The sequence below is a fragment of the Syngnathus acus genome, chromosome 2, assembly GCF_901709675.1.
Source record: "Syngnathus acus chromosome 2, fSynAcu1.2, whole genome shotgun sequence".
NCBI lineage: Eukaryota > Metazoa > Chordata > Actinopteri > Syngnathiformes > Syngnathidae > Syngnathus > Syngnathus acus.
The window spans coordinates 13,555,431-13,582,557 of record NC_051088.1 but is presented as its reverse complement, the minus strand read 5'-3'; the positions used below and the strand labels follow the sequence as shown (position 1 = coordinate 13,582,557).

At 40.5% G+C, this 27,127-nt stretch overlaps 1 protein-coding gene across 1 annotated transcript in view; it reads left to right on the top strand.

Moving 5' to 3' along the window:
- Nucleotides 1-533: 533 nt before the first annotated feature.
- The window catches only part of LOC119119173 (cadherin-4-like), a 155,234-nt gene continuing 128,640 nt past the window's right edge, over nucleotides 534-27,127 (top strand). Inside the window, exons 1-2 of the mRNA XM_037245690.1 lie at nucleotides 534-868; nucleotides 1,863-1,974. Of these exons, the coding sequence (XP_037101585.1) occupies nucleotides 812-868; nucleotides 1,863-1,974 (169 nt within the window). The 5' untranslated portion in view covers nucleotides 534-811. The remainder of the gene's footprint in view (nucleotides 869-1,862; nucleotides 1,975-27,127) is intronic.

Here is a 27,127-nt window from a genome sequence, read left to right as displayed (position 1 = left end):
TCGACCGATGATGACCGGTATCGCTTCGGATCAGATATATATATTTCTTTTCTTCCTGGGACAAGGCATCGTTGTGTGGCAGCCTTATGAGAGCCTGTTGAGTTGCGCTTATGTCATCTGTGTGTCTTTTGTATACCCACTCTGTGGTATGGATACTGCTGGGGCCTGAATTTCCCCTCCCCTGGGGATCAATAAATATTCAATAAATCAATCAATCAATAACTGGATAGACAGACAGATAGATAAAGTGCCAAAGTTTCACTTGAATTATGCATTTTAAATCCCCAGCCAATCAATATATCAAGCGCACAACCACATTACGTTTCCCTTTGTTGAATGGGGTCTCATATACCAAAAGCTTGCAAAAGTGTAGGCCTGCTGATGAAAAGTGAGATGGATGCAAAAAAAAAACCTAATGCAGAGTAGCGTGGCCGGTGGAGTTGCTTTAAGTGCATGTGTTAAGAGGGAGGGGCGTGGTGTGCGCGCGCGCGCGTGTGTATATAGTGTATATGTGTGTGTGTTTGTATGTGTGTGCGTGTGTGTGGGCTGTGAAGGCTGTGAGGGAAGCTCGGTGTCTGACGCTGACTGCGCTTTGGTGCCGAGTGAAGCGCTCACCTGCACACAAGAGTCGCGCAAACTAAGGAGTTGCTGCACTCCCACAAGCAAGGAAGCTTCCGACACAGTCTGACCCCACAGTGGAAAGGAAAAGGAGACGTGATACAGTTTGGGAAGAAGATTTAGTGCTTCCCCTTTTCTTTTTTTTGGTTCCTCGCCCAGGCTGCTGTGGCAGTCGCTCGCTTCTTCCGCCGCGATGAGGACTGACCTGGCTTTGGTCCTGACAGCAGCCCTTCTTCTTGACACATTCCGGGTGAGATTGATTCTTTATTCTTTTTTTTTTTTTGCTAAGTGGCAGTTTTTTAAGGGGCATATTAGGTGCCGTTTCAAAGTGTCAACCCTTATACTGAATAAAGTCACGCGTTTGGATGGAGTCAGTCCGCTCTGTGCGCGTCTGCGATGGCGCGGATTTCTCACAATCATTATGACTTTGCAGCCAGCTTCAAAATGACTTTTACTTGGCAAATAGACAACTACAATAGATCCTATATTAATTGATGCTAGAATTGATCACCCCCGAAGCTCTGATCTGTCGCGATGAAAGGGTGCAAGTACGGAATCAAGCGGATATAGCTGCAACACGGCGCATTTACGGGGCGAAATGGTTATTTGAGTTCACACTCTATCTGGTGTTTAACTCTTCTAGTAGTTAACGTGGCGTGCAATCGCCCCCACTTTGTCCAACTTATCGCTGCACATTTTCGAAATGGTCGTATTGGTGCAGGACATCAACTATACCTATCGAGTTCTTTCGACACCCTCGTCATCGCTTATTTTCAAGGATGTTACTATCAGTATGTGATGTAGAAAACGGCGTGCTCCAACATTATTACCCCCCCCCCATGCCCTGCGCTCTAATTCATCACTATGCAGCCACCAGCTTTGACGCCGAAATGTGACTATCAGTGGCTCTAATGCCCAGGGCTATGTTATTTAATTTACAGACACTGGGAATAGCTTTAATAGATATGAAGTTTGTTCATTTAGGACTCTAGGCACATGCAGTGTCAACTTCCCTGAACCACTTTTGCCGCATGCTCTGTGCTGTGTTAGCGCGCACTATGTGCACCCTCATTTGTTTAGTCTCGTATGGATTTCTTTTTTTTTTTGACAGTTAACCCCACCATTGAGTCTTTATTGCCAACTATTACCTGATGCTTTCAGTTCAGCCTCCGCACCAAAGAAATAATAAAATAAAATAAAAACTCTACAATTATTAGCATCTCACACTGTTCAATTCCTTCCAGGTGAATAATGGCCAGCCTTCATCTAAAGGTCACTGTCGACCAGGCTTCTCACAAAGTTTCTACTCCATCTTGATTCCAAGGGATATACTTCAAGGCCAGGCCATACGTAAAGGTAAGCATGCATTTCTTTAGAATGCAGTCAAATAGAAGAGAAATCTATTCCTGCTGTCGCGTGATGAGAAGAATATCAGATTATTTTTTATAATTGGGGTTTAACTTATTTAATCACATGATGTATGTGAGTCATGGTGGAAACTGAAGTAGTCATGTACAATATGAATATCATTACATGGTCGCCCCTCTCACCCCCACATTGATTAATCTAACAGTATACGTTGTCACGATCACACCGCGACGTCTTAAGCGATTCCGTTTGTTGCTGCAATTACACAGCCAGCCCAGCAAGTTTTCGAGCCGATAGTGCAGGAAATGGAATCGACATCCTGTGTCTAATCTGGCACCGCTCCTGCCAATGTGGGCTAATTGCAATTCTCTATTGATCCCTTTGCTTTTTTCCCCCCTCATTGCTCAGCTGTATTGTTTAGCTGTGGGCATACAATAGTTCTTTTGTGTCTCACCTCTGTTGTCAGCAACTGCACAGTATACAGGTATGTATCTAATTTTTTTTGCCCGGGATCATCCTAGTTAGGAGACAGCTGTCCAAATTCCCTCCAGTGTGCATAAGTGTGTAGATTGTGAGAGGTAGACATTTTTCAGCAGTGATCTCGGTCTTAAAATTCATCCTGTTGATTCTTGGCTGCAAATGACATTGGATGACAGGCGTACACTTGTTAGACGTGAGATTGCTTTCTTTGTGGTAGTGAACTCTTTGGTCCAGCAGGGGGTGTCACTACAATCATAAACAAGTCATAATATGAGTATTGCTGCCTTGTATCCTTTAACAATGATACACTTTGGTCTCAGTCAGATGCACTCATGCCTGAAACAATGGTGGACAATCTAAAAGGACTGTGTATGTGGTAACTCAAGTTATTAATTTACTTCAATCCCTTTTTTGTGCCCTTTCTAAATTTACAGCATCTAATTATGGGACTTGTGGCATGATATCAGAATTAATTTTGCATTTTAGTTTAATGCAACGAAATGGTACGGTGTTACGGAAGAGGATTAGGGCCAGTGAACAAAAAAAAAACGAGGGGTGACAGGATTCTGACTTTTTTTCTCAGAATTCTGACTTTAAAGTCGGAATTCCCACTTTCTGACTTTAAAGACTTTAAAGTCAGAATTCTGACTTTATTCTCAGAATTCTGACTTTATTCTCAGAACTCTGACTTTAAAGTCAGAATTCTGACTTTAAAGTCAGAAGGTGGGAATTCTGACTTTATTCTCAGAATTCTGACTTTATGATTATGATATGATTTAAAGTCAGAATTCTGAGAAAAAAGTCAGAATCCTGTCACCCCTCGTTTTTTTTTTCTTCACTTCACTAATCCTCTTCCGTAAACGGTTGTTTATATTTTTGTTGGTTTTTAAAAAATGGTCCAAATCAATTTGAAACCTTTTTTTTTTGGTCAAATAACTCCATGTCTTAGAGTCATTTGGCCGGATTTACTATGATTGCAAATAATGGGCACCCCCAAAAGAACCTATATGCTATTTGTCTAATATTGCCATTTCATTCACTCTATTGTATTGTGCGCGCTGTTGGCAACAGGTGTAAAAGTGGTTTTTTGGCCATGGCTCATTTGGAAGACAACTTCAAGCGCAAAGCAAAGTTTGAAGTGACGGATTAAGAAGTGTTGAAGTGCATTTCAAAAATGTTTACATTGGGAAAAGTGCCTCCACCTCCTCTGCTACATTGGCAATGCTTTGTGTACTGTGAGGAATGATGCCAAGACCCACGCGCACACACACATGCACACGCCTTTCTGATGTGCTATTTAAATAGGGAAGGTCAGCCATTGCAATTCATCTCAGGTTTGATTAACCTCATTGTGTTGCGCTAAATTAATTTGTTTATTGTTTAATTTCTTATCAGAACATGTAAATCAACTGGCCTGGTGAGAAAAGAAGCGTCCACATTTGTTTGCATGAGCAATCAAGTCCATGCATAATTTTTAGTGATGGGAAAAATGAAGCTTCATATTTGCTTCATGAACCAATTGTACAACTGGTTCAAAAGCAAATTTGAAGCTTCATTTTTTATGGTCCACCACTACTCTTTTTGCAAGTTCAAACCTTCGGTATGTTTGGCTCATTATGTCAAATACATGCCAATCACACAAAAAGGAATATTTTAACTTTAACACACACGCACAAACACACACACGTCAAGCTGCATTTCACCTTCACGTGTGCCTGAGAACATACTGTAGCTGCAGAGGCCAGATGCAAGCATACCATAAGGGATATACGTAGACACACTTCAGACACTTGATTTATTGACTCTAAGGGTGACAATGGAGGGAAGCGTGGAGGTCTGGGAGGGCTTTAATAATAACATTGTTTAACCTAAAACTGTCAGTTGGGGGCAGGAATAATGCCAAGACACACACGTTCTGGTTTCCATGTATCGAGGGGACCGTATGCTCACGAAGCTCCTCATTGGAATCCCACCCACTGACTTCTTTTCACGGACACTTTGCACACGCACCGCTACTCTAAAATACTACTGACTGAACTCTCATCAAATAAAACTTTATTGATCAGGACAGATTCTTGAGTCTTGCCAAAAGAAATTAGCTTGCTGGTCCATTTCAGTGTCCAGTATGTTTATGAGCACTGAAGAGCTCGGACACCCAAAAATGGGTCATGGTACCCAGTCATGCAAATTGCTACTGGTTGTCTCCAAGAAGATCTGCTGTTGTTTGCTTTGACTAGAACATGTACAACTTTGTTCGCTAGTGTTAAATTAAATTAATGACATGGCCTGCTTCACAGTCTTGGCAACCCGTGGCCTTAATAGCTTCGTCCATCTCAATGTAATTCCGTGGCTGTGTCTGGTCTTTTTATTTTTTTAAGTCGGTGACCTTCCGTGCATTCGTAATTAGCCTACCCATTTTGTACAACTTCCCTCAGAGGTACTGCGTTTTTGGCCGATGTTCCACCTTTGTTCAACATGTGTTGACAGACTCAACAATTCTGATCATTTGAATCAGATGTGCTGGAGGAGGCAAATATCTAAAACATGCTAGTTAGCAGTCCTCGAGGACCGTATATGGAAACTCCTAGCTTAGAGCAGTTCAAGCTCGAATGCTTTTTTGCTACTATATGTTATTTTTATTGTCCGTTGGCGTGAACAAGCATGTGTGTCGTAGTTCCGACATGGGGACCGATATCTGACAAGTTTCCAATAATGCTAACCGTGGTTTTCTTTTTTGGGTTTTGATACCCAAATTGCAAGAGGTCCCAGTAGAAACAGATCCATGCTCCCAAAACCTGATTAAAGCACACACACTCACATGGACATGCATGTTAGCCACTTGGGGATTAATGGAAAGGACAGATCTAGGACCTTCGCCAGGATGAGGAAAATCTAGACACGCGGTCAATAATGTATTTATCATTTGGAGTTACTTTGATGCACAAAAATGGCCCGAACACAAGCGTGCGTGTGTGTGATAGTGTGGTTATGATTAGAGTTCAAAGGTTATGTGATTCAGGTGAACTCCTGGCTTTAATCATCGGAAATCCGCAAGTGTAATGAGCGATTTGATTTAGCTTCCATAGGTCTGGAAAAAGTGACACTTGTGAATTTGTCTTTCATGCAGAAATGTATCCGAACGACACCTGCACAGAATAGTAATGGCGCTGTAAATCATTGAGTAATCGATATTCTTGTCTCTGGAAAGACAGTTGACAGTTGTAATCAAGCATGTTGGATACTTACTTCTTTTTATTAGATCTATGAAAGCTTTTCTGCTCGCACACGCACACACACACACACACACACACACACACACACACACACACACACACACACACACACACACACACTCTGAGATAATGATAGGCTCTTCCTATTTCCCTACACCTTCCCTATAATTATCCAATGTCAAATGTTTTTATTAAAAGGTTATACTTAAAGGGGAAAAAGTACTACACGTATGGTAAAGTCATCATGATGAACAAAAAAGCTCAAATTGACGTCTGCTTTGAATGCATTTTTCCTGCCATGGAGTAATTTGCTTGCAGGTCAAGCAACCTCATAACTTCCATGTACAGTAATCAGGTCTTCAGAAGTTAGCCCAGACCATCAGAAAAACAACAACATTTGTCTCACAAAGACAGAGAGGCACACTTTTGCTACTTAGTTCCATTTTATCAAGTGAAATATGGTACATTTAAAATATTTTCATGTACTATACTACAATGCTGTGATATTTCGTGTCCTACAAATGAAAAACAATGTGTAACTTGGCCCAGACAAGTTTCACTGCCAGCTAACCAATTCTTATCCAATGTCCTCCTCCATTGTTGATTCTGCTCCAGGAATCGTGGTGACATCTTAGTGGGTCATTCTGCTGTGTTTGAATTGAGTGGTGTGCTGTCTTTTATGTGTGTGACTGAAGTTGTGTGTTTGAATGGAATTGGAAGATGAGCATTGTTGAAAGACATTCTGTTGATGTTAGTGGTGCGCGATACTGCATATTTTTTGGTAAATAGAAGATAATTTATTTCACATATTGTCAGCAGCGTCCCAGGTTCTGTTTAGAAATTACCATGTAAAATAATTACAAATTCTACCTTCATTGGAGATTCTTGATTTCTTTTCACTTTCATAAATTATTCAAGGTTATGACTTCACAACAAAACGTTTGAGAAACATTACTTTTAAGTAAAAAGAGTGTTCAGGCAATTCAATACAAAAATAGCATTTCTCTGCTTCAGTGCACATCATTTCTCTTTCTGCAAAAAACACACAAACAACTGGCGAAAATGCAATAAATTAAGGGAAAACAATTAAACAATCCCCAAAGGCTTTTTGAGTCCGGCAAGCTTCTCCGTATTTCTGTGAATGCATGGGTGTGTGGAGACAAGGTGGAGGCTTGCTTGTTTGCGCTGCTCCTGGAAGTCACATGGCAGACTCTGGTGACCTCACAACACAAGAGGGGAGGGGGGATGGAGGGATGCGAACTGTGCCTCCTCAGGGCTGCGATAGAAGCGATGAGTCTGGCAACCTGGCCGACGCCTGATTGAGTGCCGCATACAAGAGCGAAACTGGAACTTCTGTATCGATCTTATCATGCCAGTACATGTTGATACTGACTTGGGATGAATATAAATATTTGAATCGAGCCACCCACCACTGCCACTTATTTATGTTAAGATGCGTGATTAGAAATGTTAAACTCTCATTTTATTTTATGGATAACTAACTTTATACGCTTAGTTTGGTGGTCTGTCCAGAGTGATATGGAAATGTTGTATGCAGTGTAGTTCTGGTGATGGCCAAATGAAGCTTCAAATGTGCTTCATGAACTAATTGTATTTTTTATTTACTTCTCTTCATGGCACTGTTGGGCTAAATAAAGTGGTTTAAGAAACGGCAAGTCAGTGTACTTTCTGCCCAATGTTGAGAGCATGTGATCTAATAAAAAAAACACAACAACCGGTTCATGAAGCAAAATTGAAGCTTCATTTTCCCATCACAAGAATTACACATTAAGACCTGCTCTGCTATGGCTCTGGCTGCTAATGTGTACTGTGAAGCTTCTCGTCAAATATATTTGACTTTTTTTCTGCAGGCACTACTTTATTTGAACAAACTTTAGATTGTTTTGTTACAATTAGCACTAATGACGTCCTTGAAAAGCTGCTATTCATCATGATTGCTTGTATTCTTGTAGATTTTACATCCACCCACACACTTAAACACACAATATTCTGCCATTCAACTGAGGTAGGAATATCTCAAGTCCTACTGAAACTGAAGGTCTATCGTTGTGACCTACGCCTTCATTCTGTCCACTACCACACAGTCCTTTCTGCCTTTTATGAGGAAACGCTAAAGATGGCGGATGAGATTTTGCATTCATAATGTACCAGATCAGTAAAGTAGGTGACCAGGGGTCACTACATGAGAAGATTCTCTTAATTAATGAGAGATAATCAACATTATTTTGAAGCTTATCGTTTTTATTGCAATTATATTTTTCTTTGATGCACGCGGCTTTCAGATGAGGACTTATTGAAGAACCAAAGTGTGTTTATTTTGCCTCCTACTGAGAGTCATTACAGCAGAACCGCAAAGTACATAAGTCTTTGATTTGGGCATAGTGGTATGCTTTGAAAAATCGTTTCACAGGAGGATGAATAAAGGAGCGCACCACTCTGCTGGGATAGACGATGTCTCAGTTTTCTCTCCACTCTATCCTCAAAGAGAATTGCATTGTTTTGATTTCCTGCTTACCTTTTGCCCTGAGTCGCATGACACAGACTGCAGCATTATCTGGGTCGATAGTAGCCGAGCACCCGTGCGGAGATTGGATATTGTTGAAATACAGCCTCCTTTGGCCACGTTTGGCTCTGACTTAAATCTTTTATTGTTTTTTGTTTGTCTTTATTGGCAGATTTATAGGTTCACATTTTCCACTTACCTTTTGCAAAATCCCCTTTTTCTCTGTTGTGTGTTTTTTTTTCTAAATCTAAATGTTAGTTTAATTGCTGATCTATGAAATAGCACCAGAAATTCTTCTTCTGTCTGCACCTCCTGTTGTAAACATCATATCGTTTTTGCCAAGACGCAGATGTACAGTGAACACATTCATTTGTCATAGAATTGCAATTATCTAGATGAGAAACCAAGTTTGCTTTTGTTGAAAGTTCTGAAGACTCTACACGAATGGTCGTCTTTATGCTCTTTGGGTGATGGGACCACTGGGAACTGTTAGAAATAATCCGTTAAAATGTCCCGCAGTCATACAATACGTTTAAAGAATCGTACATGGATTTTCCAGACAGGCCCATTTTGATGATTTAGACACATGCTTGGGCATTTTATTTCCCTCTTCAGGTCTAGACATTTGTGATTTATGAGGATACCGACAGACGGGTGGGTGTGGGTGGTTTGCTGAAAGGAGGGTGGGTGATTTGGGGTGGTGGGAGGTGTTGAGTGTTACACTTATAACAGATGATGGATGCGCGCAGTTTCTGCCGATCTTTTTGAAAGCTGAAAAACGCAAAACTAAAATTTTAAGAATGTCATATAGCCATCGCTACATTCATCAGTTTTCAACTATTTATCCTGTTCAGGGTCACCAGGATATACTGTGAGGGAAATCCAGATTACACCCGGGACTGGTCGTAAGTCAATTGCAGGGTCACATCGAGAGAGAAACAATTATTCACATTTACACCTACACAGTGAACTGGAATTGATTCCATGCTGGCTGAATTAAGTTGGCCATATAAGCTTAAATGTTAAACACCAACGTTCCTGGGAAATCAATACTTTGCAAAATGTATGTACTTTGGTCTTTTTTCTTGTACTTGCCGGTATAAGGTTGAACGTGCTGTGTGTGCTAAGGTAGCGAGCGTCCTCCAGCCTTTTTCAAATCGCTCATTAGAAAGGCAAGCAGGAGATGATGGGGCAGAAAAGGGTGGAAGAAATAAAACAAGCAGGTGGAGGCCATTATTTTTAATGACTTTTTTTGACATCTCCACACTTTGTTTTGAAAGAAGGGGCAAAGTATGGTGAGAGGAGAGTCAAAACTGGTGGGGTGGCTTCCTGTAGATTGGGTTACTCCATGGTGTGCTTGAACTCTGTATCCTTGTCATCTGCTTGCTACATTAAGAGACCTCCTGCCTTGGTCTGACGGGCCTTTGGGGGTACAACAAGACGAAGGTTATGGCACTCCCACAGACATTAAATGCATTTAAAAGCTCTGCTTGAACTAGTACTCGAATGCACAGATGGTCTGTATGGACTTTGAAGGGTGTAAAATGACAAAAGGACATTTAGCGGCTTTTGGTCTGCCTCTTGCACGCACGCACACACACACGGGCACTTATTTTGTTAAGGCTGTTTTGTCTGGTGTGGTTTGATGAAAAATGTAATAAGACAGTAATGAATCAACATAGTAGCTGTTTAGTAGTTGTGTGATCATTGTTAAAATAGCCTGTAATAACAGAGTGGACACTCTTACAAGACTCCAAATATCGAAACCGAACTTCAGTGAGGTTGAAGCACAATTTCATAAATGCAGTCGATTTTAGACCCACATACATATAAAAACTCTACACACCCCGTCTTCCAATGCCGGGCCCTGTGTGGGAAAATTTACCAAATAATACCATTGCAAAACGATACACGCAAGACAAGTTGCCTGATACGAGATGCAAACCCAGAACCTCTTGACAGAAAGGCAGATGTGCTAACCCACAGGTGTCAAACTCAAGGCCCAAGGGCCAGATACGGCCCGCCACATGATTTTATGTGGCCTGCAAAGACAAATTGTGCATCAAATTTGTGTGTCATTACTAGAATTTCAAATTGTGTTCACTTTTAATTATCTGTTTTTTTAAATATTTGACCAGTTTTTACTCGTCTGATTTGAAAACGAGTTATTTGTCAGTTTGTTTTGTAGCTTTTACTGTATATATTATGAGGTGCTCATACATTTATTTGGGTTGACAGTCAAAATGGCCCTGCAAAAGAAGCTATGACTACAATGCGGCCTGCAAAAAAAAATGAGTTTGACACCCCTGTGCTAACCACTAAGCAAATGACACAATTTCTAAAAAAAAAAAGGACCAAAGAACACAGTTTACAGCCAAAAAATTCTGTGATGCTACATAACAAATTCGAATTTATTTTCCTCCGCTTTCCACTCCTGCCACTTCTCCTATCTTTGGCCTGAGCCCAAAGAAACACTGGCTTCCTCTTCCTGCCCACGGGCTTCCTACACCCCCACTGCCTCTGTTTAGCTTTGGCGGCGTTTTAATTACAGCCTAATTGATTCAATTAGAAACGAAGCCACTGTGAAGACAATTAATGCAATGATGAGTCAACAATTGCAGCTGCACCCTCGAGTTGCCCGTAGTCTGAAAACAGCAAAATGACAACACCAATTGATTGCCCGAGAGCTTTTGCGCTTTTAATTCAAAGTACTTGTCTGAAACAATAGACGTGATTTTGAATGTTACTACAAGTATACATCTTGTATTATTTTGTCAGGGATCACACCAACATTGCTAATGTCTGTTCGTCACACTTCTAATCAACCAGAAGACATTTATCTGATCTCTTGGGGAGTGTGGACAGGGGAAACTCCAAGAGCATTACAATCTCATATGTTATTCTCTTTGCTTGGAGAATCCTTGCCTTGGTTATGGGAGAATGAAAGCTACAATGGAAGCCCCCCAGGAGATGAGGCTGTTTGCTGATCACTAATTGAGTCTTGAACTCCGTATGAATGGACTACATTAATTTCTTAAATTCAGTGCACAATTGATTCTTATGGAAGGGAAGGCAACACAGGGGATGCGGGAGGAAAAGCATGGAGGACTTGAAGTCGCCCAACACAAAGTCAGTCATGTAATTAATCAAAAGGCGTAAGAGATCTCCTTTTTTGCAAACAGTGTCGTGATTAATGTCAAGACAGATGTTTTGAGTTTTAAGATTCATTCTCATTGTGAGAGGACACTAGAATTCAATAAAATTGAATTGATTTATAGTAGAAGATTTAATGTTTGTGTGCACTCAGTAATTTGCAGTTTACAAGTAAACACTGAGAAACAAACTTATTTTTTAATTTACGTACCGTGAAGAACATACAAATCCAACACCTTCTCATTTTGCAAAAAAATGCTGGAAAATATAACCCTTGAACCAGAGTGTTGACTGACAATTAGCGTTGTTAGCTGCAACCACGAACAATGAGACGTGCCTACAAAAAAAATCCCAGAAAAAAAATAAAAGTGAATTTTCTGCCCTGCCACCTGGGGCTCCAAGCATACAATATTTCAAGATGGGGGGGGGGATGTCCCTGCAGCCCCCCTCCCTGTAGCTCCGCTAGTGGGACAGCTGCAGAGTGCAGTGAAATTGACCATGTGACACTGCAGGCATAGTGACTATACTTTTTTTCTTATGTGATAATAGCTCAGGCTTTGGAGCGCCGATGCCTTGAACACCACACAGGGCAGAATTTCTTTCTTCTTGCCTGCTATGTCTGTCTATTGTCTTTTTCAGCACGTTAGAAGAAGAGCCAAAGGAGGTAATAAAAAGACCTACAATACTCCTCTGGGCTTGGCAAACTGTTGAAGCAAAGAAGTTGGATTGCTCTAAGTCTGAGAATGATCAAAAACAAAAGAAATCCGGTGGCCGTCGAGGGAAAAAGCGCCTGTGAGAGCGCTGGAGAAAGGAGGGAAGGAAGGAGTACCACACTGAGAGAATGGCAGGCAGGAAAGCAGACATGTTCAAAATTTGCATTTGGATGTTACTCCTGGACCATTTTATGTCAGAAACGGTGTCGGAGAGAAGTTTTTTTTGTTCTGGTTGGTTGACTTTAGTGCAGTAGAGATAATCAATGCTTTAGCGCCCTGCTAGAAAGTGAGTTTTGTGAAAGGCTATGCACAAAATATCGCACATCTTGGGATTTATGCATGCACCTACTCGCGCATACACGGTAAAACACAGGAATGAAACGATTACAAAGCGATGGGTTAATCCAGCTGTCAGTCCCACACCTCATTAGAAAGCATATGGGGTGTTTCAGAGCTAGTAAATTGTAGAATGGAATTGCAGGAGAATTGAAGGGATAATAGGGAATAATCAACGGAAAGCCAGAGTAAGGGAAATGGAAGCGTATGGAAAGAAGGAAGACCATCAAAAATTGTGAGAGGAAGAACAAAATGAAGAGGGAGATAACGGCGAGAAAGACTTGCGATAACAGTCTCGCTCTTCTGCCTGGGGGGGCTTTGTGGATAGTTTCTACCTAGCTTTCATTTGCAGCAGTCATAACAAATGCAGAAGCACTTGCCATGTCAGTCACGTCTCATACCTCCAAACCTACTTGTAATTCCCTGATTAATTAAGAACAGAGATTTGTTAATTTAATTGTAGGTGTAGGGTGCCTGCAACCCCCTCCTCCCTTCGTGCTTTCTTCTGCCGCTTGCACGCTCTCATCCTCTTGGCAGGCTAATTTACCCTGCAGCTTTGAGGGGTGGAAATGAAAGGTATAGCAGAGGAAGCCTTCAGATGGTTTATTAAGAATTGATTCAGCACATGGGCAAAGAGATAGAGCGAAGGGAGATTCATGCTGAAGTGCCTCCCAGGCAGACACCCTGGGCGAAAGAGGAAAAATTATCAGATGAAGAAGGCATTTGAGCACAAAGACATTTTGGGGATAGCACATGAGTTTCTTCAGAGTGCATTGCAGAATCATTGCTTAGCACCAGTTCCTAATTTAAGTTACTGTCCAATCTGGTTGAGCGCTCGTTTTTGCACCCAACAGGTTTGTTTTTGTTGTTGTTGTTTTTAGTTTCTGATCTCTCTTTCGTTTTTTTTTCCAATTAGAAAGCGTTTGGTCTTACTTTATATTTACCGTAATTTTTGGACTATAAGCCGCACTAGTTAAAATTAGCAGAAAATCCTGTTTTGTCTATATATATATATATATATATATATATATATAGACAAAACAGGATTTTATATATATATATATATATATATACATACACACACATCCTGTTTTGTTTATATATAAACCGCACCGGACTATAAGCCATTTTGAATGAAACGGCTTCATTTCTATTATGTGACAAATTATTTTACAATAATGTCATAAAAATCATGAAAAATCCAAAGCTTGCGCAAAAAGTAACGTCTTATAGTCCGGAAATTACAGTCAAGTTGCTGTTGTGTTTTAAGGATATAGGTTTGATTTTTTTTTTTGGGGGTCATCATGCATTACGATGTATCCATGTCAACAAACCTTGCATATGACTGCCCAGATAACGTAAAGCAAGCATTGCAGAAAATGGACAAAATGGCAACAAATGAACTTAATACTATGTCTCATTTTTGCATCATTACACTGAGCCATGTGTAATGAGTCATTGCTAATTCAAACGCATTCAGTGTGGCTGCCAGTCACATAGCCTTAATATGGCTCCTCACTCTCAAAATATATTGTGTGCATTTGGGAGGGGCGGTAGTTAGTGATGTTCAATTTAGTTGCTTAGTGGTACCAGGGTGATTTTCTTAAATGAGTACCGTATACACAAACTGTGGTGATGACCATCGCCCTATCCAAGATCTCTCGATAGCGCCCCCTTTGTGTGTGACTTTGTAATGTTAAAAATCATTTATGTCAACACTTGAGCATTTTTTTTTCCTAACAAGTTGAGTCTGACTTTTATTTTTATTTCTAACATAGATTATCAGTAGCACATGATGAACAAGTTGTACTTGGTGTGTCATTGCATGGATGTCAAGTTCTTTCTGTCAGCAGAGAAATAATTTGTCCCACAGAGGCAGACTAATGAATGAGGTGTCCTGTTTGTTGGCTCATATTAACTTTGGTAGGCGTTTCTTTCATTTGATTAGCTCCATGCTCTGTCTTGACAAATTGGCCTGTCCTTCCCTCGCAGCCAGAACACTAATCTATGCCAAAAAAAAAAAAAATCATTCCGTGTGACCAAGCAGCTCTGCATGTGTGCTCTGTGTATACTTTAACAGATTGCTACATAAATAGATGGCGAGTTGTTTGGATATGTGTTGTGAAGCTGCTTGGGAACAATTAACACTCCTTTCATAGTACTACTAAATGTTAAAAATACAAACATTAAAAGAATTCAGGGCCAGACATATATATGTTTGAGATGACTCTTATTCCATTTTGTCATAGCTCAGAGTCATTGTGTTGCATTCATGACCCTGTGGGTGGTTTGAAATTGCAACCACTTATACTACTCAATGTTTCTTGATCTGGCAGGCTCATGGAACTGTTTGCACTGTATATGTACAGATTGATGTGTGGTGGAAGTATTTGTGGCATTTCTTCTTTCTGCGCCATGGTAATTAATGTGCTTCACTGCTTTGATGGGAGTCAATGAAGCAGAACTTATATCTCACTACGTGGATGTCAACAATTGTGTGTGTGGCGTCCCCGCCATCATTACAGCTAGTGCTAAACCGGTCTTGCTGTCGCACCAAAAACCTTTCTTTTTTAAGTTTTATATGTTCAGTTGCAAACATCAGTCATTTGTAGCATTTGAATCTCGAGTTGTCTCGACAAACTTGCATGACCAGCAGGGACTGAGAGAAGAAAGCCATTATAGTTTTATTGTAATTGTCCAATATGACCTTCGGCTTATTCTTCCACCTTATCTTTGGGTGTTTGCTAAGTGTGTTTGCATGTGTGTGTGTGTGTGTTGTGTTTGGATGGTGGGTTAATGCCAGCGGAGCCAGTGACATTTCGACTCAAAGGCTAATGGGATACCTGAGTCTTCTGTGCACTTGCTGAATTGTATTTTTTTAGTGGAGGGGAGGGGGGGGGGGGTTCTAATATCAACAATAAGAAGTTGATGTTCCCCTTTCTAAACTTCCTGATGTTAAATGCTTGATTTTAAAACATTTCCTGTGTGTAAGTGATCCAAGCTGAAGTCATCATCTTGACTGTCTATCTTTCCAGTGGCTACTGCTCAAGACTGAGCTCACGTCACATTCAGAAAAGGTCACGGTGAGGCCACTAAAATAAAATCACATTGTCATCACTATTGAACAGCAGCCACTCATAAAGTCCTGCCCTCATTGCAGTGCAGCAAGGCCTTCTTCAGACCAGCCATTTATTTGGTCTAAAGGTCCATTTATTCCATCCCAAGGCAATGTTGTGAAAAACATATCTAGTGATGATAGTAAGACCCAGTGGGTTACGAGACTGCAATGATCTTTCATCTTCGGAAGTCTTGGTTTGACCTGTTATTTGACCCAGAGGGCCAATGCTGCCTATTGGAGCCAGAATACTCATTTGATATTGCTTATAGGCTCTACTAACTAAACTCATGTATCATCAGTTCCCATCCTCTAGCACATCCAGGAATACATAACAGTGGAGTACTTCTTTATGGCAGACATTTTGGGTGTATCATTGCTCAAGATAGCATATCAATATAGCATATCAAGGAACATGCTGCTCCCTCTGTTGTCTACACCAATTGATCAGTAATGGTGATATAGGTGACGTTTCCACATTATAAACCACTGGTGTCAAACTCAAGGCACGGGGGCCAGATACGGCCCGCCACATCATTTTATGTGGCCCGCGAAGACAAGTTGTGCATCAAATTTGTGTGTCATTACTAGAATTGCAAATTGTCTTCCTTTTTAATATCTTTTCTTTTAAATATTTGACCAGTTTTTACTCGTCTGATTTGAAAACGAGTTATTTGTCAGTTTGTTTTGTAGCTTTTACTGTATATATTATGAGGTGCTCATACATTTATTTGGGTTGACAGTCATAATGTCCCTGCGAAAGAAGCTATGACTACAATGCAGCCCGCAAAAAAAAATTAGTTTGACACCCCTGTTATAAACGATAATTTAGGACTACTCGTCCAATTAATGTGTTTTTTCCTTTATGGTTGAAGCCATAAAATATAATGAAATCAGAAGTATAAAATATATTTTTCGACAACCGGAGAAACGTTTGTACCTTGGTACCTTATTGATAAACTTTAATCACAGAAACATATTAATATAATAATAATTATTATGAAATAAATGGATGTATTAAATATTGTAATACAGCAGTTTAGCATATATTCATAATACTACATTTATATATTTTGCAAGGTCAGCTGGGTCAATCACTCCGAAGTCTCTTTCCTTTTTTGGTCTTCAGGCTATACAGTCTACTTCAAAGTAGACTATTTTCATTAATAAAACGTGACCTTGTTTAGAATGCTAAAAAAAAAACAATTCTGTAAGCTGAAGTCTTCAACCCTGCGAATTGTTGGAACTGTCTTCTTTTTCCACCATCAAACAGGATCCTGAATGGTAATGAGTGAAAGTACCATCTGTTCCGATCGGAGTACCTAATCTGTGATCCAGTTTGACTCTGGCATGTTGAGATGTGCCCCAGAAAGAGCATAAAGCATCAGTGTAACCCAGACATGCAACATGTCTCCCAGGCATGTAAACACACGGCGTGAAGCCTCTTTCTTGTTTCTTTTCAACACTTTGTCTTCCATTTTAAGGATGGGAAAAACTGTCTGTCAAAAATAAATATTTATTTGCCCTAATTGCAGATGAGGGAATCTTAATAGTGTATGGTATGATTCAATACACGTTTTCTATTTTGTTCTATTTTCTGACTGAAATAATGCTGCATTGCAGATATAAAAAAATGCAGCCCAAACCTATTTTCTTGCCAATATTGGTGGTGCTCTGAAATCACTGATCTTGTATACCTTTGCTGCATGGAGAAATCTAATAAAGATATTCAGAAAAACATACTTTGGCTAAGCCGATATGATCACATCCACCAGTGGGAACAAACAGTGTTTTAAATTTTCCAATCTTGACTTTTCAGTCAACCACTCTCAACTTTAGATTTGCACCACTGCCCCAGTGATTTCTTAAGTGGTATAGGCAATCGTTACTATTCTGTTCACATGTCACATACAGTACCAGTCAAAAGTTTGAAGACAGTATATAACGCCATTTATATAGCGGAACCCATTATCTAGATCACGTGTCCTCATTAGCTCCTCGCGGGTAACAAGAGGCTGGGTGGCGCTACACCCCGGACTGGTTTTCAGTTTCAGATGAACTGAATTGTTTCATACATTCTAGGCAAAGGCATAGCCAAACTGTGATAGCCCATTTCCTGAGGAGGCAGCCTTATCGGCGTGCCCTCCCCCTTGCTGTGAGGCTGGAAGCAAAAGCAAGCAGATGAGAGGAGGTGAGAAAAGAGGCAGAAGCATGTTGTGTGATTGCAGGTTGCTGCCAGCCCAGGTCTGATGTTTTATCCCATTTTGAGCAGCTGGAGCTTTACTAAAATCACTTGACAGAAGCAAACGTGAACACGAGGTGAATCTGTGCCATGGTATTGTTGAAATGTGCTGTATTTGGGGATTTATCTGTATTTGTACTGTGTTTATGCATATACAGAGATTTTTATATTGGCTGTTCAAATGCAGCTGTGATATATGCCAGACTTATGGGTACTCGTGCGTTGTGTATAAGGCAACAGGGCAGGGCCACACCTCTTAATTACTCTGTTAATGAATCTTTGATTGGCTTAGACTCTTAGGACTCCATATTCATTGCCAGAGCAGCTGTGATCAAGCGTAAAAATCGACATTGTGATTTTTGCACCAGTGCAAGACTTGTTTTGTGTGTTTGGGAATTTTGCAAATGGCTCTACACCAGGCATTTTCTTTGAACCGGCCCCACTGCAGTTTTCAGTTTGGTGGTAATAATAATAATAATAATAATAATAATAATAATAATAATAATAATAATAATAATAATAATAATAGTGATGATAATAATTATTAGTAGTATGTGTTGTGTAAAAGTCAAAATCTAATATTTTAATTACTAGAGGTGAAACAATAGAGATTAAGCAACCACTTATCGATTATCCAATTCATCAATTATTATGATAAATCAATTCTTTTTTTGTTTTTTTTTGACCTAATTGTATTTATAATGACCCAAATCCTCATAATTTCAGCCTCTCCACAGGAAATATTCTCACGTCTGTAGTTTATCATAAAAGCACTCATTTACTTTGTGTTGAATGAAAATAAATCATTTTCGCCTATTAGCAGGCATTTTGCACACCAAACCATTAATGAATGTTAATTCTTTTACTTTTGTGGATTTTCTGCATAGTCAATTTCAAATAATACCTTGTTTTTAATGAAAGGAAACTGAAATTTTAACAATCCGGTTAATTGATTAATCGACTGATTCATTATTTATTAGAATAATCGTTAGTTGGGGCCCTAGAAGTCAACAGACTAAATAGCGTCTGTTGAATTAGGGGGATCAAAAGGAAGAGTATTCCAGAGAATCTTTCCATCTATTTATCTCTCTTATCTCTGCATGCCCCGCACAGCTAACTTTCTACCTTCTGGCCATTTGTTCTATTCAGATGTGCTGCTCTGTTCTGTTCATTTTCTCATGCCTTTGTCTTTCAGTCATGGTTTCTTCCTTCTTATCTAACAGGCCCTTGGGCTTCTATGTCTATCAGTAGGATTTCACACTTGTAATATTTCAGTCTTTCATCCCTTGCTCACACACTTACCTGTCACGCCTACATGCCCACTCAAACTGTGTTGTCCCAGATGGGATGCACTTTGGAAATAAGCTTCGGTTTACGCTTTACTTCTTGACATCAGCTCTACTTTGACATGGTGACTCCCGCGCTCTCCAAAGACATTGACCCCGGCAGCCAGGAGTTTTGCCAGAAAGACAAACAACCTTGACGATCTGTCAGCAAAGAGTTGTGGAACTGTAACGGAATAAGTATAGCGCGTTCTTTTCCACCTTTGAGCATGATTGATGAAGGATTCTCCTTAAGTGCCTCCTACTGAGGTCCTTTGTTACTTCTCAGTCATCTGAATGGTACGCTACTTTGAAAGAGCCACAGCCAAGCACACCAAGGGAGTCTGGGAGGCAAAAAGAAAAGAGTGGTCTATTAATAAGAAGGGAATTGATCTGCTCAGGCCTCTGTGGGGTTGCCTGACTGCCAGTGATTGTTGTGTGCTCATTATCCATCTCTGCTCCAGGTAATTACAGACTTGTTTTGATCGAAAAGCTTTCAATTAGTTGCTCATTAGCATTGTTTAATTAAACTCACCCCATGTCTTTTTTTTGATGCTGGAGTATTTCATCAAATGCAGTTGGTTGGAGTCATGCTCGAATTGAATCACCGGGTGGATTGGCACACTGTGTGTTTATGAATGATTAGCTTTACTGTAAATTATCTATAGAGTAGCTGTGGATTTTCAATATATATATTATTTCAGACCCCATTGGGGGAACGCTGGCACTGAAGTTGGACGATGTGAAAACTCTCACTCATGCAGAACCGTGCTCTGAGCAGAAAGAGGGACTTTGAGTTCCGAAAGGCAGTAACAGAAATGGAAAAGAAAATGTTCAAGCCCCAAATGAATGCTTATGTGACAGCTTTAGAAAAGCCGAACTTCACAGTCGAGAAGCCGGACAATACACAGACAGGACGGCGAGAAGAATTCTAAATCTCCTTGGTGAAGACTGATTCTTTGCATTTCAAGTCTTTCCCTCACGTTGTCTTGTCTTTTGCACTCTGTCTCACTCTCGTACTATCTCCTCTGTCACCTCACTTTGTTCTTGTCCTTTTATTTCTGAGTCACCTTGCATCTTTCATGCCGCCTCCCTCACTCCTACATATTCAGTTCTGTCGCTAAGTTTCCAAACTCTGTATTTAATTTTATCCTTCCTTTGTGCCATAGTTTACACAGTAGTTTACCATAAGTGTTTGTTTGAAAGACACAACGTGTGAATCCCCTTAATCACATATGTGCGTCTGCTTCAACAGTGAGATAGCCGCAACCAAGCAGCTCTCGTTTTGTTTTCATGGCACGTCCCGGCGGAGTGTGACTGCAAACAAAGTCTCCGTGTGTGAGAGTGGCATGAAAGGCCTCCCCAAGTGTCACAGCATGCGCCGGAGCTGACTCTTGAGAGCTGAAAATTAGGACTCGACTCAGAAGTCATAGTGAACAGTGACGAGCTGACTGAGCGTGGAGGAACAAATAACAGGGTCACCATGACAGTTGTTGACGAGCTCAGTCTTGGCGCCATTTGATATTAATGTGCCATCATTAGTGTTGCAAGATCATAACATTGCAAAATGCACTAGTTACACGCAAACATTTTTGACTGGCACGGAATTTTATACAATTTACTTTTATCATGTAGAAAACCCGAGTACAGTACCCAGAATACATGTTAGCATGATCATCAAACATCAAACATGGCTTGAGCGTATACATACTGTATGTCAGAAAACAAGATGCAAATAATAGTCCAATATAAGCATCACAAAATTATTTGTTTTGACTTCCAGAATATGTGCAGAAGTTAATTATTTTCATCTATTTACCTCCAGCTGTCAAAAGACATGGCCTCTGAAAAGTAGAGGCAGTGTAGCGTTTTTGTCTTCGGGCGGCATACATTCACATACGGCAGTAATATATTGAATTAGCTTTTATTATGACCTTAGCTCAGAGATACCCACAGTCCCCCAAGAAGCGGCTGCCTGTCTCCCCCTCCCCATTCTTCTCGATACCTGGGATTGATTTACATCAAGCTTCCCTACCCTGAGTGGTGAATATAAATCTTGCAATTCCATCACTCATTAATCACCGTTCCCCAGCGGTCGGACTCCCAGTAGTGGTTACTCCTTCCCTAGCCCAGTTTGTCTTCATATGGTAAAGGAGCGGGGATCATGGTACCACAGCACAGGGGATCTGCTGTGATGTTTTCAATTTGAAAGACCCATTGAGCCTTTGGGAGTTTGGGGAAGCTCAAACCAAACTACAAATGGCATTGTCAATAAGTGTGCTAAAAAAAAAAAATCCTGCAGGTTCATGTGTCTTCAAACATTCTGTATGTGCTCTGAGTCACACAACATGAGCACATGCCAAGTTAGCAACGAGCTCCCACACACATATCCAGTGAGAATACCCTGCACATCTGCTGTCTCTAATAGAGAGCCAAACATTCACTGTGACAGTTTTAGCCAACACAGGACGGCAGAGAAAGAAATGCATCACAGGAATGAAGGACAAAAAGCATCCGTGACTTTACACCTTGGAAAAATAAATCAATATTTCACCAATCCTCATGTTACCTGGCACCTTGGTTTTCTCTAAAGAGCAGATCGCAAATCAATCAACTCACTTGTGCCTAATTTAATTTAAAAAAACCAAAAAAAACAGAGCCCAGGCACCCTGAAGTTGCTGCAAGCAAAGTAGCAAGGGCGGCAGGGGAACTTGGAGAGGGGACAGGGGGGTTGTCTCAGAAAGGAGAATGAGGCAAAAGGCAATTCAATATTTAAATCGCATCTGTAATACTCATTTTCCTCATCTTTCCGGGAATATTGTCAAAGTTGAGGGGACATGGAAACCACAGCTTGTGGTTGGTTCTTTCTCCACAGGGCGGCCACATCTGTGTTTGTGTGTGCGTGCATGCGTGTGTGTGTGTGTGTGTGTGTGTGTGTGTGTGTGTGTGTGTGTGTGTGTGTGCGCGCTTGCAGGTCATGTGATGAAGCAGGTCAAGATCTTTGTTGCTCCATCAGCAGAGCTTTATTGACGATGGCAGAGATGCTTCTCAGCGATTTCTGCAACATAAAGAGTTAAGATGGCCGTGCTCTCGACTTCTACTAATCCTATTACACTAGAGTGCAGCTCTTAGTGGGCTCCAACTTCACTTTTATTGGAAATCCTTTGCCGTTATAAAACCTTTTAGCCTTTGGCTGGACTATTGGACTCATAATTCTGCCTCCCGGCCTTTGGGCAATTCCCTCATGTTTGTGTTATTGCAACATTACTTATCGACATTTGTATACGGACAGAATCTTATAATTGTGGTAATGCGTGTTTAAATCACCGACACGATTCCAGCTGAGGCTGGAAATCTGTGTGTGTGTGTTTTGCAGTAGCTTCATAGTTTTACATTTTCATTTCATTAATGCCAACAGTCAGAATGAAACAACTGAAAGCCAGACAGAAAAGTGCGGAAACAAGCCGGGCTGGCTGTAATGCTCGTAATTTCCTCTTGAGCTGATCTCTAAATGGTTGTGCTTTGTCACTGCCACTACGCCACCGAATAAATTCACTCTTTCACCTCCTCGTGCCTCCTCCCCCTCGCTCTCTAATTCATCTCATTTCCGCTTCGTGGTCGGTTCAATCCCCACCTCTTTTCAGCGCAGACTGCTCCGTATTCCAGGGCCGTTGTGTCGCCGGTGGAGAGTGATTGTGCCAGTGGCAGTGAGGTCAATTGGAAGAAATTGCGTTGCAGCCGCCGTGTAGCTGAAGCGAGAAGTAACAAACTGGATATTAGCCCAATCCATGTATGCTTGTGTGTTTACACTACCTAGACTCCCCCACCCCACCCTTCGTACAAGGCCACTGCCCTCAACTCACTTATAAATGCGTTGGTTTCTTCCATTTGGACGGCAGCGTCCCATATCAGGTATTCAATTTCTCAGCTCTGAGATATTTTATCTTATCCAGTAGCATTGTTGGAGCTCGTTTACAGCTTCAGATTCCAAAGTACGGAAAGTTCATCTTATAACCTAATTCAGTATTACATATGATCCACTCTATTAGTTGATGGACTTGCATGGAAAACACATTTGGTAGCATTATTAATTCTGCAGTCAAGGACAATAAAACACCTGTTCTTTGACCCCGGGAGACCTCATAAATTTAGTGTGCGTTACGTGAATAAATAATCTCTAAGAGTAAATTGCCCAACCTGTGTAAAATAATAAATAAATAAATAAATAAATAAAATTAATTCAGGCTACTGCTACATTGGCCACTTTGTGTCAAATATCAGGATTCTCTGAAAAATAAATATATATTTTTTTATTTAGACCATTTTTCGAACTGTAAAAAAACAAGTTGCCTGACAAAGAAAAAACCCAAGATTGAGGAAAAAATGAAGCCAGAATCTTAGAACAACATAACATTCAAGAGCCTGCAAAGATGACTCATAAGCAATAGAAATGTAATATTCAAAACCCTGTACAAAAACTAAATCTGAATTAAGCTAACCAAGTCGTGGTCTGATTGGCCATTGAAATAAGAAAGCAAGACATGGCAAATGGAAACTGATTAACAAAAGGCGCAGGTAACATTTTGGAAGAAGGAATTTATGACATCACCTATCGGCGTCGCTAATGCAGTCTGCATAAACTAATTGAAGTTGACAAGCAAATTCTGGAAAGAGACCTTTGGTTGTCGTCATGTGTAATTAACAATGGCCTATAAAGATGCTGGTGTAAATATTTAATACAGACAAAGCAGCTGAGCAAGAAGGCTGCGTTAAAACTACCACCATGTCTAATTCATAGTGGCTGATTATTTTGTTTCTCTTCTTACTCCAAATTAGATGTCTGTGGTAGTACAGTACACTTTTAACCGCGTCGCAACGGAGTTATCAACTATGAACAGCAAATTGTCTGCTAAATTAATGTGTCTAAAGGGAAAATAATGCAACCGCAACGTAGTGAAGATAACCTTACAAAAAATAGAAATAATACATTATCATATACGGGAGAAGCCCATGAGGTTTAAAATAAATTAATACATATATTGTCGGTGTGAGGCAAAATCCTTGTATCTCCAAAATCAATACTTTTCATCACGTCAAAAATAAACCAAATAGCCTTTTTTTTTAAAATAAAATCAGCAATGTTGTTTGTGTTGATTGGCACACTTTTGCATGAAAATAACATTGATTATCAATTTTGAGTTAGAGCTGTACAACAGATTATATCTTTGTTTTTCTTTTGTTGTGTCTGTCATTTGAGATTTGCTAATAAAATATTTAACTCATTTAGATATAATTTGAACATAATTTCTACCTTGATAATGACTTGAATGGAGTGACATCTTTCAACCACGTCTCACACTTATTCATGGTCATAAAGTTTTAATTTACTAGGGAGTCCAGAACCTACTGCGGCCCGAACATACAATTTGGACTGTGTTTGGATGTATGAAGATTTACTGGCAATACTTGACTTCCACCCACAGCCAGCTAGCATAGGCAACTGACAAAGCAACAGCAGAAATAATTTTGTTTTCCAGGTCTTGGCCTCAGACCACTTTTTCTCATTCGATAGGTTTGTTCAACTTATCACCTTCTTTCCAACATCCTTCCTTTCTTCCTTCCTTCCTTTATCAGCACACTCACCATGGCGGGCGGACACCTACACGCGTGCGTTTGATTCCTGCCTTGTTTATCCTCCCACACATTCTTTGGTTAAGAGAGGTGTGATGACATTTCTTCTGCAAAGTAGCTGGTAACCCGGCAACATCATCCAAGTCAAGACCGGGTATTACTATCTCTGAATAACTAAGTAACCAAGCAGCACAAACATTTGGTGCGTGCAACACCAATGAAAAGATGGATGAAGTGATTATAACATAACACATTGCTTGACATTTATTGTTTTTTTTTTTGTTTAGCTCAGACATTTTCTCATGTCCTTGCAGCATTGGTGTTGGGTGATTTTTTTTTTCTTTGGTACACAGAATTGATTTCCCTGTTACTCAGCGTCTCTCTTTGACTCTCACATACTGACCCTCTCTCTTTTGCCTTCTTTCTTTTCTTTGTCTCGAGCCACTTGGAAGTAGTAAATAACTATTGATCTTCGCCAAGTGAGGCTTGCTATATCTACGTATATCTATCTACATCTATCTGTCCATCCATCCATCCATCCATCCATCCATCCATCCATCCATCCATCCATCCATCCATCCATCCATCCATCCATCCATCCATCCATCCATCCATCCATCCATCCATCCATCCATCCACCCATCTAAGCTAGCTTGTCTATCAAGCTCTCTCTCTCTCTCTCTCTCTCTCTCTCTCTCTCTCTCTCTCTGACATACTTAAAAAGGAATAAACAAACCAAGTGAATGTCAAGGTCCCAAAATACAGTACGTTCTGTCGATGCAGACGTTTCATGGAAATTATGCGGATGGACAGAGTTATTAAATCAATGACAGGGACACAGATGTGCACTCTGATTATACTCACATAAAGCAAAGTCATGTTTTAATCTGCAGCCTCCCTGGTTAACCACATGTGCTCAAGACTGGCCCAGCACTTAATGGAGTCTGACAATTCAGCACAAAAGATAAACTCTTTGTGGTTCTCTGGATAGCTTTGGCGTCAAATTAGGGGGTGGCTGGAGAGATACAGTTGTCATTTATAATCATGCGGTCCCGTGAGGTAAATGGGCTAAAATAACAGTTATTGGGAATAGCCGCCACTGTCCGTAAGATAGATACGGATGGCCTACAATAGGATGAGCCGGTGACAATAAATAGTTTCAAAGATGCTGCATTTCCACGAGTGGAAGTCTAAGAAGATTTTCTTAATTCTCAGGTCTTCAGGAAAGCCTGAAATGATGCATTCTTTATTAGACCTGTGCCATTATTGCCTCACACATTTGCTTGTCAGCTGTAGTTCAAATCCACTTTCACATGGCTCCCTATCTCGCTCGACTCAGCAGATTCACTGTAATATTATGAACCGCGTGTGGGCGCTTGGAGTAAATGAAAGTGACACACCACATACCACATACCCTTCTGGCTTGCTTCCAGTCACCTCAGGACAATTTCCCTGCAGAGTGGCACCTCATCTGTGGCTTTCTGCCCACCACTTGGGAGAAAGTGCTGCTTTTTAAAGACCAATCACAGAAAAGCATGTAAATCCAGGATGAAGGCAATTAGAGCTACTGAATATGTTTTGGTTCAATGCGCATTCAGTCTGTCTGTGAGGTCACAGTCACAATTTTGTAAAGTTATGTGAAAGTAACTGGCATGGCCACATGAACTTGACTGGGCTCTTAAAGAGTTGAGGAAGTTTACTCGCCGAGTGTCCATAGAACAGAAATTCAACATGGCTGTAAGGTAGTGATGGACAATTGAAGCTTCAACTGTGCTTCATGAACCAGTTGTATTTTTTTTTTTTAAATCTCTGAACAGGGAGGGATATTTTTCTTTACTTTAGCCTGTAGAGTACAGAATGATTTTCAGAAGCCAATACTTTCTAAATTAAAGGTTCATATAGAGTTGACTTCACTGATATGTTGTCTGCTAGTACTTGATTACCGTATTTTCTGCACTATAAGGCGCACTGGATTACAAGGCGCACCTTCAATGAATGGCCCATTTTAAAACTTTGTCCATATATAAGGCGCACCGGATTATAAGGCGCACTGTCGGCTTTTGAGAAAATTGGAGGTCTTTAGGTGCGCCTTAGAGTGCGGAAAATACGGTATGTCTTAAGTTGGATTTTGTGTTATGTATGAATACACACCCAATAGAGGTAGGCTGATCCTTTTAAGAAAACACAACTCCATACATTGCCTTCCGTTGCCTACTGTCTCACTAAAGGTTCTACGAATAATCCTAAATTGCAACCCACAAACAAACGTTCACAAACGAATGCCTGCTGGTACACTTAGCCTCAGCGCTACCTGAAATCAACCTTTTAATGGACTCCAAACATTAGTTTTGTGTGTTTTCTCCCTCATTAGCATGCAGGGTGCTCTCTACTT